General features: G+C 45.3%; 1 protein-coding gene across 3 annotated transcripts in view; it reads right to left on the reverse strand.

Annotated features, from left to right (window-relative positions):
* Positions 1-13,291, reverse strand: part of Neto (Neuropilin and tolloid-like) — a 143,959-nt gene that overhangs the window by 21,384 nt on the left and 109,284 nt on the right. For all 3 annotated transcript variants that reach the window (XM_025304686.1, XM_019841098.2, XM_025304684.1), the window contains 4 exons: positions 10,678-10,938; positions 6,716-6,873; positions 5,473-5,719; positions 839-954 (listed from right to left, as the gene is read on the reverse strand). In XM_025304686.1, the coding sequence (XP_025160471.1) occupies positions 839-954; positions 5,473-5,719; positions 6,716-6,873; positions 10,678-10,938 (782 nt within the window). The remainder of the gene's footprint in view (positions 1-838; positions 955-5,472; positions 5,720-6,715; positions 6,874-10,677; positions 10,939-13,291) is intronic.

Below are 13,291 nucleotides of genomic sequence, written 5' to 3' on the forward strand. Positions count from 1 at the left end.
GCGAGAGAAGAGCAGAATTACGCGAAAAGACAAAAGCGCGGCTTACAAAACTGATTTTGCTTGCAATTAGAGGAAGCAAATTGCCGCCCTGAGATTAGGTGTTCCGAGGAGCCTTGTTCGCCGTGCCAGTTAGACTAGAAGGCCGTAAAACTTCCCTCGAATAAATTAATTAACCTGGAAGATCAGGAGCGAGTAAAGTGGTAGTTCGGAGGGCAATTAAGACGACGCGATGTATCGTTGCCCCTATACTGCAGTATTGCATACACCTTTATGGCACAAGACGAAGGTATGTGCGAACGAGACTGTTTACCAGACAGGAAATGTTGCTAAATTGTAACGAGTGAAAACATTATTTAGAGGCATAAGTGGGCCGACCTTACGACAATGCGTGCAAGCCCTTTTATTCCCGCATTGAATACCGCGACCGTGATAAATTTAATATTCAACAGATTCTCCTCTCTCTCGGAAATTCACTCTCTGTGGCTGGGACAAATACCTTCGCATTTCTTCATTTCAATGACCGTTTCAATTGCGGTATGTCTTAGAAAAATGTTATGCATTATCTTTACGTCTCACGGTCCATACTTATTTGCCGGCAAGCATTTCGCGAGCTCGCGCCATCTCGCACAATTTAACTTTCCCACTTTACGAGAAGGCGAGAACCTGTAAAACGAGTAGAGGGGTGACTCGCGAGGCGGACGCGAAGGGTGAATGGTTTGCGCGCGCACATACGGGAGGACATGCCGGAAATGGTTCGAATCCGGGAATTGGATAGTGTTTCGCCAGATCGTACAGATCGGGCAGTATTGAATCAGATTTCGACAAAGCTAAAACTCACATTGCACATCGTGTCGTCTTCGTCCCATCGGAAGCGACAGTTCCCCTTTCCGTTGCATAGCAATTCCGCGGCGATGCACGTAGCGTCCTCGCAGTCGTACTCGTTTTCCCTGCAGGCTGCAAAATGGCAAAAGGAACGTCGTGTTACGCATATCTCAAACTATTTGTGTCGATTAGGACTCTAGAAGATTGCACGAGACACACTCCAAGTTTCTCGCCATTGCCTCTATTTACGCTTCTATTCTCCGTCCAATCGTGCTGCTTTCTTAAATGTATATGTCTCAATCATATCTCGATTGAATTCTTTAATCATTTCGTGTAGTGTTTTGTTATGATATTAGTCCGGTTTGCGTCCCGCGTTTCATATTTATATACGTATATATGCACGTTACATACAAGTAAAATTCCCAGCAGATTTACGCTCAGCTTATAATCTCTTTTACTAGGGTGCGCAACTAAGTTTCCGGGCTTTTTTGATCAATGAAAAATGGAAAATTTCAAGAGAAATACAAAAAATGGTTTATTCAAAGTATCGTCCCTCGCTAGCTGCACATTTTTGCCATCTCTCTGGCAATACATGAATACCGCGACGATAAAACGACGCGTCTTTGGACCGAAAGCATTCATCCAACCGATTTTGCACTTGTTCGAAATTGGCCAAGTGTTGCCCAGCCAAGCCATGCGCCATCGACCGGAACAAGTGATAATCGGAAGGGGCCAGGTCTGGCGAATACGGCGGGTGCGCTAGCAGATCCCATTTCAGCGTTTTCATGGTGTCCTGGACGATGGAAGTGCGATGGCACGGAGCGTTGTCGTGCTGCAATATCACTCGTGTCTCGTGTCCTATTCTGACCATTTTTCGAGCAATGCATGGTTCAAATTGATCAGTTGTTGTCGATAGCAATGCCCATTGACAGTTTCACCCGGTTTCAGCAGCTCATAGCACACGATTCCTTTCTGTTCCCACCAAACGCAGAGCATTGTCTTCTTTCCGAAGCGATTTGGCCCTGCCGTCGATGTTGATGCTTCGCCAGGTGAAAGCCACGATTTTTTGCCTTTGGGATTCTCGAAATATATCCACTTTTCATCGCCAGTAACAATTCGACGCAGGAAACTCTTTCTTTCAGGCCGCAAAAGCAAAATTTCGGAAGTGGCTCTTCGATTTTCCATCTGTCTCTCAGTCAACTCATGCGGCACCCATTTCCCTTCCTTTTGAATTTTTCCCATGGCATGTAAACGTTTGGAAATACCTTGGCGAGTCATGTTTAATGTCTCCGCAAATTGATCTTGTCTGTGCGTATCATCTTCATCCAATAACGCTTGCAGATCGGCGTCCTCAATTGTTTCTGGTCTTCCGGAGCGCTCCTTGTCCTCAGAGTCGAAATCGCCACTTCTGAAGCGTTTAAACCAATCTTCACAGGTAGTTTTCGATGTTGCATGTTCGTCGTAGGCTTCCTCAAACAAACGACGTGCTTCAGCTGCACTTTTTTCAAGTTAAAACAGAAAAGCAAAGCTTCCCGCAAATACTGTTTACTTGGCACAAAACTCGACGTCTTCGTTGTTAGAAAAAATATTTTTGCGTTGCGATATGTGTTGGTATTACGACTGGTTATTGTTAACAGATAGCCCAGGTATAAAAAATCACAACTTCAGACATGTATGTCGACTACATGTGTCGTTAGCGTCATCCATGTGTGAAACTTAGTTGCGCACCTAGTAAGCTTCTACGGTGAACCGTCCCGTGAAATAATCGTGATAGTCTGAGTGTGCATGGGAAAATTATAACTTAAAGCTTTATCGTTCGACGATAGCTAGGATAAGGGAATTGCCGAACAGCGGGATATAGTCCCTAGCACGATATTAGTTCCGCGTCGGCGGCAGGTGCGGAAAGCTGAAAATTCTTCGCGTGCCATACTAGAACCCGTGAATTCCGCACACGTAACTACGATTCTGCGGGCCACCTCATTTAACATTCAGACGAGTGCGCGGCTATTAATTCGAAATTTGATTCCTTTACCCAACGATTATCCTCGAGCGGCTTCGCCGGCTGTAAGATACTTATTGAATGAAGCCTGCGTATAATTATAGGCTAAAGTGCTCAAATGCGAGCCTTTGTCTTGTAATAACTTAATATCGCTCGGCCTTTGAAAAATTCATCGGCCGTTGGTAATATGAAGCACTTATTTTAAAAAGAGAAAGGAAGAAAGAGAAAGGGGAGGAGCGCGCACGCGCGCGCGAGCGAAAGCTGGAATATAAAAAGTTTAATTTTAACGGATAAAAAGTATATATTGGCACTCATTCATGTCTCAGCCGTGTACTATATTTCGTAATCTTATTCGTATTATTGTTCCTTAAGTAACAATAATAATTCACGAATATTACTAATATAGGAAACGACGCGTTCCAGATATTGTTCAGTAATTTTTAAATTTTTTTCGCGCAGAATTAACCGTGCGGGTTAAAACAAAAGTTGCCGCGGCTATGTTTTCAAATGAACGTTTCTGTAATAAAGCGCGAGGCTGTAAAACAAAAATCTATGCAATAAGCGGGACACCGGGGAAAAATTTTGTGGAATTGCAGCGCTGATACTTTTGGGGTATGGTATAGGCAATTTCCGCATTGTTAGTCTAACCGCAACGATCGGTGGAATAGCGTAGTCTGAATGACCGAAAGCGAGCTCGTATGCCCTTGTTAAAAACTATCAAAAATATTGATTGCATACAAAACGTACCGGAGAGTTTTTGGCAGAGACACCAGTTCGAATATGAATTCCAGTTTACTCGATAAATTCCAGATGGATCTGACGTCATTTAAAATTTCTATTCTAGTCTTCATACAAATTTCTTTCTCTCTCTTTTTTTCTTTTTTTACTTAATAGCCCTACACATACTGGACTCAACAAAAACGTAAAGTGCGGTAATTATTGTCAACGCTATTTATCGTTATGGAGCACACTCTTTCCCGCGAACGGTTGCTCGCGATCGTCACAAAAGCGGTAGGCGCGTTAAAATTGCGTAGCCATTATTCGAAAGCTGCGCCGAAGTTTCGCGGTGTTTCTCATTCAGCAGCATACTTTATCGTATTTAATATAAACTTTTGACAGCGACTCTTAATTCAAAGCGCGCCTTGCGACGTCGATCGCAACGGAGGCGTGAGTTTCAACCCTTTGAAGATTAACGATATGCTCAGTCGAAAGGAAAGTTACCACGGTGACCGTGGTATTTTCAAAATGGACGTCCCCGTAATATGCGAGTAAAAATCTACGAAGTAGACGTATACGCGTCTGACGGATTTTTTTCGTCCTACACTTTCGATTCTGCTACTGATAATACGGTTAATAATTCGGTTCTGTTCCTAATAATACTGGATAATTATTACACTCCAGTATATTTGTGAGTATTATTGATAGTTGTCAGTTATTACAATGGACAGTTATACGCTCATATTTCTTCATATATTTTAGCAATGGTGGTAAATCAGATTTAATTTCTCCCGGTCCATCGCTTTTCGATTTACAAGTTACTTCTTCCTTCGACTAACTTGACTCAGAGATCCGAAAGTAAACTTCAAAATGTTCCCAAAGGGTTAATAATCGAATTGCACTGCTCAGAAGAATTATGGCATAGATAATTTATTGCCGAAAATTGGCCAACTTTGACTGGCGATTACTTCGCGAAAAATTATTGTAGGCTAATGATTCTTTTTCAAAATGGAGCTTGAAGTCTCTACTTTAAGAATGTATCTCCATTTTTTGCATGCGATGCATCCTTACCCTTGTAACTCCTGACATCTGAGAGCATGTTTGGTATACTGAAAATTGCAAAGTTTGACGGAATGCACGGACGTGGACAATTTTTTTTCGGGGGCGCCGGGGTGTACATCGTCATAAAGTTCAAATCTTCCCCTTCAATTTGAAAACAAAATGGAGCCGCTACAATTTTTTTTCGCAAAGTTACAGCCCTTCAAAAATATCGCTGCTTTTGACCTTTGGGCCGGTACCAAGTACCGGCCGGCGGATTAAATGCCTGGAAATCGTAGTGGAGCAACGGCAAAAGTGTTTGTTGACATACGCATGCAAGCACGCGCGCATGTTTTTCAGCTCCTGGCTCGTGTTTTGACCACAGCGAACATTTCTAGCATCGGCAAACAAACTCTCTCCGTATTCCCCACGGCTCCGTATGAAGGTATTCTGAAGGACCGTAACTTTGCGAAAAAAATTGTAGACTCCATTTTTTTCAAATTGAAGGGGAAGATTTGAACTTTATGATGATACAAACGACGTCCCCGAAAAGAGATTGTCCACATCCGTGCATTCCGTCAAACTTTGCAATTTTCAGTATACCAAACATGCTCTCAGATGTCAGGGGTTGCAGGGGCAGGGGTGCGTCGCATGCAAAAAATGTAGATACGTTCTTAAAGTAGAGAGAGACTTCAAGCTTCATTTTGAAAAAAAAAAATCATTAGTCTACAATAATTTTTCGCGAAGTAATCGCCAGTCAGAGTTGACCAATTTTCGGAAATAAATTATCTGTGCCATAATTCTTTTGAGCGTTGTAATTCGCAGGCTAAGAAACGCAATTGGCAGTCATTGACCAAAGACATACGTGCATTCATTATTGCCACTCGGACACTCACATTTCTCGCCGCCCTCTTTGTCCCTGATGGCGGTCATCACCGCCTCGAAACTGCTGTTGGCAGCCTTCGGTTCTGCGTAAAATCTCATGTGGGCGATGTTGTTTGAAAGTACAACGGTGTCGGCGATACTGCCGCAGAAATTCTTCTCCCTCGCGGACATGTCCGTGCGATCCTTGAATATGTCCACAAAGTTGGCGTCGCACTCGTTCGGCCGCTGCAGCTTGAAAGAGTCGAACGTCAGCTGGATCTGGAAATTGCAACGAGTTCCCACTTTCCCGAGTGCACACATCCGACTTGCCGCCCTTAGGCGGTCGAGACCGAGGAACCGAGACTGTGACGACTCAAAGAATCCCGCGACGCAATTAAGCGACGCGCGCCCGGCCCGTTCGCTCGCTCGTCGCTCGCGTTACAATTGCAGAATCGCGAGCACTTGTATCCGCATGGCAGACAGAGCCTCTCTCGGTCGTGCAGAAATAAACGGCTGTCGCATAATGTTTCCGAGGTGAACGTCATAGACGCAACCGGGGAGAATGCGAAATATAACCGCGACACGAAGAATTTGCGAGTGTGCGTAGCAGTAGTTGAAATGGCCGTCGATTACGAAGTCGCACGCGATACAGCTTTTTACGAGAATGCCGGCGAAAGCTTGACTTGGAAAAAACGGCGACTTCTCGCGCTATATTGGCTTTCGTCGTTCGAGGAGAAACGGCTAATTTTACACATAGTTTCGGGCGGCCGCTTCGCAGAAGCGTCGGTTTCGTTCGTTGGAAAATTTTAGTAGCGAACTTTCGCGAACCGGAAGATTCCTTCACGCTGCCGAGGCACGGAAACGCCGTTATTAGCGGCGGTGTAAACGATACGAAATGCGAAGGACGATGCATATCGTGAAAGTAAGAGCACACGCAGCATCCATAAAACCAGCCCGGTATTCTCGCGGCGCACACAGCGGAAAACTATTGTAAATCATTCAGAAACGCGTTACCGCGCGAGTGAAATGGCATTTGAAGTCACGTTGCCGCGGGCCAATAACAAATATTCGTATCAATTCGACGCCGCGGTGAAGCGAACAGCAATCGAACGAGGATTGCGACATTATGCGGCGGTAAGGGGATATCGCGCGGCCGAGAAACGCTTCACGCCTCGTACGTCGATATTCAATTCCGATCGGGGATACCGACGGGGGTTGACGCGTTCACCCAATGTGGACTAATCGCGAAGGCAACCGACACGAACGAAGAAATACCTTCCATCCGTCCTCCACTCGAATGACCCACATGCAGTCCAGCGCGACTCCCTCTTTCTCGGCCAGGGTCTTCCTGTCTTTGACGTCGTTGCTATGAATTATCGCCTGCATACCCGTCACATTAACTATGCACGGTTCTGGTTCCGGTGGTACGCCCGCTGTGAATCACACCTATTACAGTTCTACACTTTCCCTAGGCTCGCATGGGAACGCTCGTATCGATGCTCGACCGTCTGTCGTTACATCGCTACTGCTACTGTAGTTTCCAGTCTCGACGGCAAATTACGACGAATTAGCTCGTTAACGAGGAAAGCAATAAATGATTCACTACGAATATATACAAAATAATCAAGGATTTTCCATGTCGAGTCTAATCGAGTCAAATCGTATCGTCGAAATTTAGATTTTAATTAACAACGCGATTAGTAACGCGTGGTCTACAGCAGCCGGACATTAATGTGGATAATTTTAAATCGGCTTTTATTCGCCGGGTTTTAAAAGGAATGTTCACGATCGCTAATACGCGAGATTTGTATCTAAATTTTTGCAATTCGAGTTTGAATAGTAATTATTCAGATTCGAATAGTTTGCACATCTCTAATTAATTCGCTAATAACTCGTCAATAATCGGTAATTATTAAATATAGCAAGAAGCGTGAAATGACCTAATAAATTCGTTTATAATATTTTCGTGAGGGAAATGAATATTATTTTTTTTCCAATGTGTTATAAAGCGTAAAACACTCGCGCATTGACGCAGTTCCTTGTTGCGGGATAAACACTAATGGAAAATCGACTCTCGCTCCGTGTATCTCTACGCCGATTTTTCTCCGAGTTAAGACGCTCGAGCGGTTTCGATGTGACCCTTATTAATAATGAATGAGAGCTATACTATTACGCGCGTAGTGCTCTCGACTGATCCTTGAATTGCTGTCGTCTGCGTGCACGACAAGTAGTTACGGACAGAGTTAAGGCGCGCGCGACAAGTAGTTACAGACAACTATAGCGCGGCGGCGTAAGTCCTTCGATCACGGTCGGACGTAACCGACGGTGTTCTTGCACAGAACAGCGACAGAACGACAAATTGCGAAATCTTCTGGAGAGGAATTCAACATTCCCAGCAAAAATATGATTACTTTTGTTTAAATAATTTCGTCATACCATTTCACATTCACATCATACCATACTCTTCCAAATATTCCTCTAAAAGAATTTTTTAACAATCTCTTCTAAAACAAGTGTGCTATTAAGTGTGTGTCAAATACTACTTTGCTACAGCGATGAAAAATTTCGCAAATGGCAAATAGATGGGAGAAAAAAGTTTAACGAGTGAGATTTAATGGCTGAAGTCGAATGCTCGCGAGAGGAGGCTGATATTAGAAAACAATAAACTCCCGAGGCAGCATAAGACGTCGTTGATACATCGTTGTGTACCTTTTTTAAATCCATTCCCAATCCATTTCACACAGATGTGATATCGCGTTGTGCAGTCTGGTTTCGTAGCGAAATATATGTATATGTACATATATATAGGATTGCGCTTAACTTATTCGACTTTGATCGCGATACTGAAGGGGGAGCACGAAGCGGCAAAGTTCGCAGAGAAGACGCCTGTTTTCCAATTCGCATTTTGCCCGTCCTTTCTTAGTTTCATTAAAGGGCGAGCGTTCATTAACAAAAGCACACCGCGGAAAGCGTCAAATGTGGCGATACCGTGGCCACGACGTCCACGATGCCAGACGTTCTCCAATATTGAACATCAATATTGGAGTTCTGTAACGATCGAGTTAATCAACCGCCGAGCAAATAAAACTTTCAGTGTTTGATCGCGTTGACCGCGCCCGTCTCCATTCCCAGCCGGTGTATCGATCTAAGGACGACGTCCGATTAAAACCGGTCTCGCCGCGGTTGTATTTCGCGTATTCATAACCCTCTCCATTCCGCCAGCGGCTGACTATGAATTAATTTTGGCCCCGGTCACGGCCGCACGCTACGGCGCTCGTCGCTGCCGCAGGCCATCTATTTCCGAAGCGTCTCGCAATTTTCTCAGCGTGAACACGCGACACGTGGATTCCGCGAATATTCACAACCGATTCGTCGCCGATCCGCGAATCGCCGGGAATCGTTAATTGTTACCGCGCTCGTTACATCGCTTCCACTCTCCCGCGGCGCCTCTGTCCCGTTTACGGCGCTGCCACAAAGAGATACCGCAGCTCGGTTTAACCTTAGCGCTGCAATTTGCCGTGTAAATTAATGCGACAATTCGTCGTAGTCAGCGAACGTTGAAACGATTCACCGCGCCGTCGGTCGCGAACACTTTCGTTTCGCTTTTCCTCTTGCAACGACATACGGCGGCCATCGCGCGTCTCTGTCAAGCGTCGTTATCGTTGGTTCTCATTTACAACGTTAGTTTTAGAACTGAACATTTCACAGCACCACAAACGACATGATCCGCTCGGCGAGGAGGTTAATTGTGTTTCCGTTATGCGACGGTCAAGTCATTATAATGTGTTATTAGATTAACAGGAGGTATACCGAGCAAATTAGTTTCAATCGCCATTATGTCGGGTCAATTATCGCAGCAACAAGTTCTCTTTCTCTCTCTTCCTTTCCCTTTCTCTCTCTCTCTCTCTCTCTCTCTCTCTCTTTCTCTCTATCTCCTTCGCTCTTGCAACGTACGCGAGAATCATGCGAACGAGCACGTACCGAGAAGATCTCGAACTCTCGTTATCGATCGGTTTAGTATCCTGCGGTTTCGCGTCTGAAGGATATACGAGCCTCGCGTCCGGGAAACGGCCGGCGATAGATCAAAGTTAAGTAAAGTCCATGTCCGAGACAAATTTTTGGCTGTGTGTATAGTGAGGGAGGGAGAGAGAGAGAGAGAGAGAGAGAGAGAGAGAGAGAGAGAGAGAGAGAGAGAGAGAGAGAAAGGGGGTGGGGAGGAAGACGTATAAGGATATTAATTAAATTTAAGGGTTCTATTGGGTTGGCAACTAAGTGATTGCGGATTTTGTCGACAGATGGATTTTACACTTTCTTTTGTTTCGTTAACGTGTTCAAAGTATCTAACCTATATTTTTTTCTTATTGTTTGGACTTCTACCTTTCATTTAGTACAAAAATTATATCGATTAGTTGTTTAGTTTTGCTTTTATCCCAATTTAAAAATGGAAGAGCAAGACGTGCACTTCAGACATATTTTATTGTATTATTTCCGAAAAGGCAAGAACACATCGCAAGCACACAAGAAGTTATGTGCCGTATATGGGAATGAAGCCTTGAAAGAAAGGCAGTGTCAAAATTGGTTTGCCAGATTTAGTTCTGGTGATTTTTCATTGAGAAATGCTCAACGATCTGGCCGTCCAGTTGAAGTCGATGAGACCCATATCAAGGCCATTATCGATTCAGATCGTCATAGCACAACACGTGATATTGCAGAGAAGCTCAATGTATCGCATGCATGCATTGAAAAAAATTTAAAATAGCAAATTTAAAATTTTGAATTTTCATTCTTATTTAAAATCCGCAATCACTTAGTCGCCAACCCAATATATTACCGGAATCTCGCGAAATAATTTTTTTCAGAAATATTCTCGACGTAGACTCGACGAGCGTAGTTCGCGTCGTCACGTAAATTAATAACTATGGTTGAAGAAATGCTTTCAGCTGCTCTTTCTCTCTTTCTCTCTCTCTCTCTCTCTCTCTCGCTATGTTGCCGAAAGATGTTTTTTTTTCCTTTGTAGGGATGTATCAACAACATGGAGCGTGACATTCCAGAAGCTGCTTGCTTGCGCTTTTGCCGAGAGAGTGTTCGAGAATGGCGTTAAACTGCATTTCAGTTCGAACTTAAATGAAATTAAAGCAAATGGAATTTAATCCGTAATTAGCTTAAAAACGTAGCGCCCGACCGTGAAAGGAGGATACGCCCGGTGAATGAAGAAGCTCCGTGATTTCGAAACTTACGATGGGTCGGCCTTGGTATCATGGTCCACACTGCCTTGAAGCCGTCGCCCTCGATGTTCTCGTCGCTGTGGAATCGCAGCCAGAGGTAGCGCGTCTTCGACGTGATCTCGGGGGGGAAATTTGGGCCGCAGAAGTTGCCGAGGAGATTAGAGTAACCGTGCTGGCCGTCACGTACCTCTAGGAAATCGAAATGGCAGTTCGGGCTGTCTTCGAGCTTGAACTTGTCCCGAAAGTCGAGCTTCAGCAGCATACCTTTATCAGCTGAAACGAGAGAAACCAACCAGCCGGTCAGCCGGCCGGCCGGCCAGCCAGCCGTTAGCGACCACTGCGCCATAAAGTACGCACGAGGGGGATGCGGGCGATGAGTGACAAATTTGACGGTCGTGCCCCTGGCAATTCGTTCTCCAGCGCGGATATGGGGCGCGAGAGGGTAAAGCTATTAGATGGTTAGGCTGGCAAACGCGAGCTTTACGAGCGTAAAATTCTCATTGTTACGCACGACATTTTGTTTGACGGAGAAGAACTTTTTTATTTCGTCAGAGCTCTTGTTAACCCTTTCATTCATGCGGTTTGCATCTTATTCGTTTTACCGCTCTCTCTCTCTCTCTCTCTCTCTCTTTGTCGCGAGATACTTCACTTTTCACGATGCGATAACGGACAAGAAAAGAGAGCAATCCCTTCTCGTTAGCGCACCAACGTGCAACGATAAATCCTTGAACACTAGGATGCGTTTGTTACCTCCTATTACTAAGACAGATAAATTTCCACCTGTAATTTTTTTATTTTTTTTTGAATGTACATAAACTATAAATATTTATGAATATTATAGATCCTAGCAGGATACCGCTGTGTAACGTGCTGCTATATCCAATGATTAAACAAATATTAACAATGAATTAACAATTAAAAAATATATATTCCCACCCTATTCTAGCGTTTAAGGATTAACGAGGCGACGATCAAATGAAAAGAATCGCGGAGTCAGATCGGCGGAGAAGGAAAGTCGATTTTTAGAGCCAGTCTTTGAAGGCATTAATAACGAGAGAGAAGCGACGACGCGGCGTCACGGGGAGAGAGATTTAATATAACGCAGTCCTTTGGAACACCGAATACAAGCGGCGGCGTAAGAAGAGCAATAACGAGAGCGGGCAAACCCATTTTACTGACTGTATTCGGAACAACGATGACCGTTAGAGGATATTTATTTAAATAACCGCGATTACGGTTAACCGACAGCGGCGATTAATTTATAATCACGGCGATACTTTGCAACTCAATGAGCGAATAATTATGCGTGCAATTTGATGTTACGGTATAGCCGATTTGTGAAACCGCACATATGTTCGGGTATCACAGTATCCCGCGTGGTTAATAACACCGCGTTGAATAATAATAATGATCAACACGTACGATGCGATATTTCGTTTCGCTGCAGCCTCGTGCGGCCGCTGGGAAAACCCGTCCCGAGAACGGCGCGCGACACGTGGCGGCGGATTTCCCTTCCCAGCCGCCGCGCCGCCGCGTGTTGCGCCGCGCTCGCCTGCGAATTTCGCAACGCGAACGTCTATTACGGCGCGCGGACGGATTACTCGACGAGTATTCCAATGTCGTTAGCCTCGGCAGTCGGCCTGGCGCGGGCCCAAATTGTCCGTCAGGAGCGACCTGTGTCTTTGCGCGTTGTTTTCCCGTCGGTTACCACGTTACATGGTGTAGCGCTTACAAAGCATTTTTCCGTGTAATGCAATACGGGTGTCTAGGGAGTAACGCGGAGCGCAACGCGGCCGCCGGGACGCCGAAATAGCGAAGGACGAGCGGAATATTTGACACCAAGTGTCAGCGGATTTTCTTTTTCCATGCAGCAAGTATAACGAACCAATTAAGCGTTTCGCCGCGACGGCGCCGCTTTGATTTATTTTATTTGATTCGTGCTCTCATCTTGCTTTCATCTCTCCCTCTCCTGCCCCTTCCTCTCTCTCTCTCTCTCTCTCTCTCTCTCTCTCTCTCTCTCTCTCTCTCTTTCTCTCGCTCTATCTCTCCCTCTCTCGCCTTCCGCCGCGAGAAGCGGAAGAACGGTGAAAAAAATTAAGTGTTGCCTGTTATCGCGGACGTGAGTCGCGACGGGGGTGACGGCGGTCCTTGGGAAATCGCGAGGGCGGAACGTGTCGCTGTCTATTCCAGTAAATTTCCACCCGCGCGATGCGATCTATAATGAGGCCGTAGAGATGCAAGCGCGCCTTCACTTTCTCCGCACGTACGAAACTTATCCGGGAATTATTCGGGCAGACCGATCGTTATGATACACTCTGTCTTCCGGCTCCTCTAGTTAGATACCCCGCGATCACTCGTCCGCTGTGTCCGTGTGTTTGTGCACGCGATCGAGTGTGAGTATGTCGGTATATGAAGCTCCGTGCCGGTCCCCCACTTGACTATGCGCATTTAGACATCGCCCTGGGCAGCCGCAGGATCATCCTATTATCCACGTTACATGCCCTTATGCGTGTCTACACGTTATTGAAGCCGCGATTGCCGGCTATCCGTTGCATCAATGCATATCCGGCTATCGAATGAATTCTTCATTCGATATTCAGGCAGAGTATCACGTGACTTGATCCTG

Source organism: Harpegnathos saltator, unplaced genomic scaffold, assembly GCF_003227715.2.
Source record: "Harpegnathos saltator strain DR-91 unplaced genomic scaffold, Hsal_v8.6 scaffold639, whole genome shotgun sequence".
NCBI classification, from domain to species: domain Eukaryota; kingdom Metazoa; phylum Arthropoda; class Insecta; order Hymenoptera; family Formicidae; genus Harpegnathos; species Harpegnathos saltator.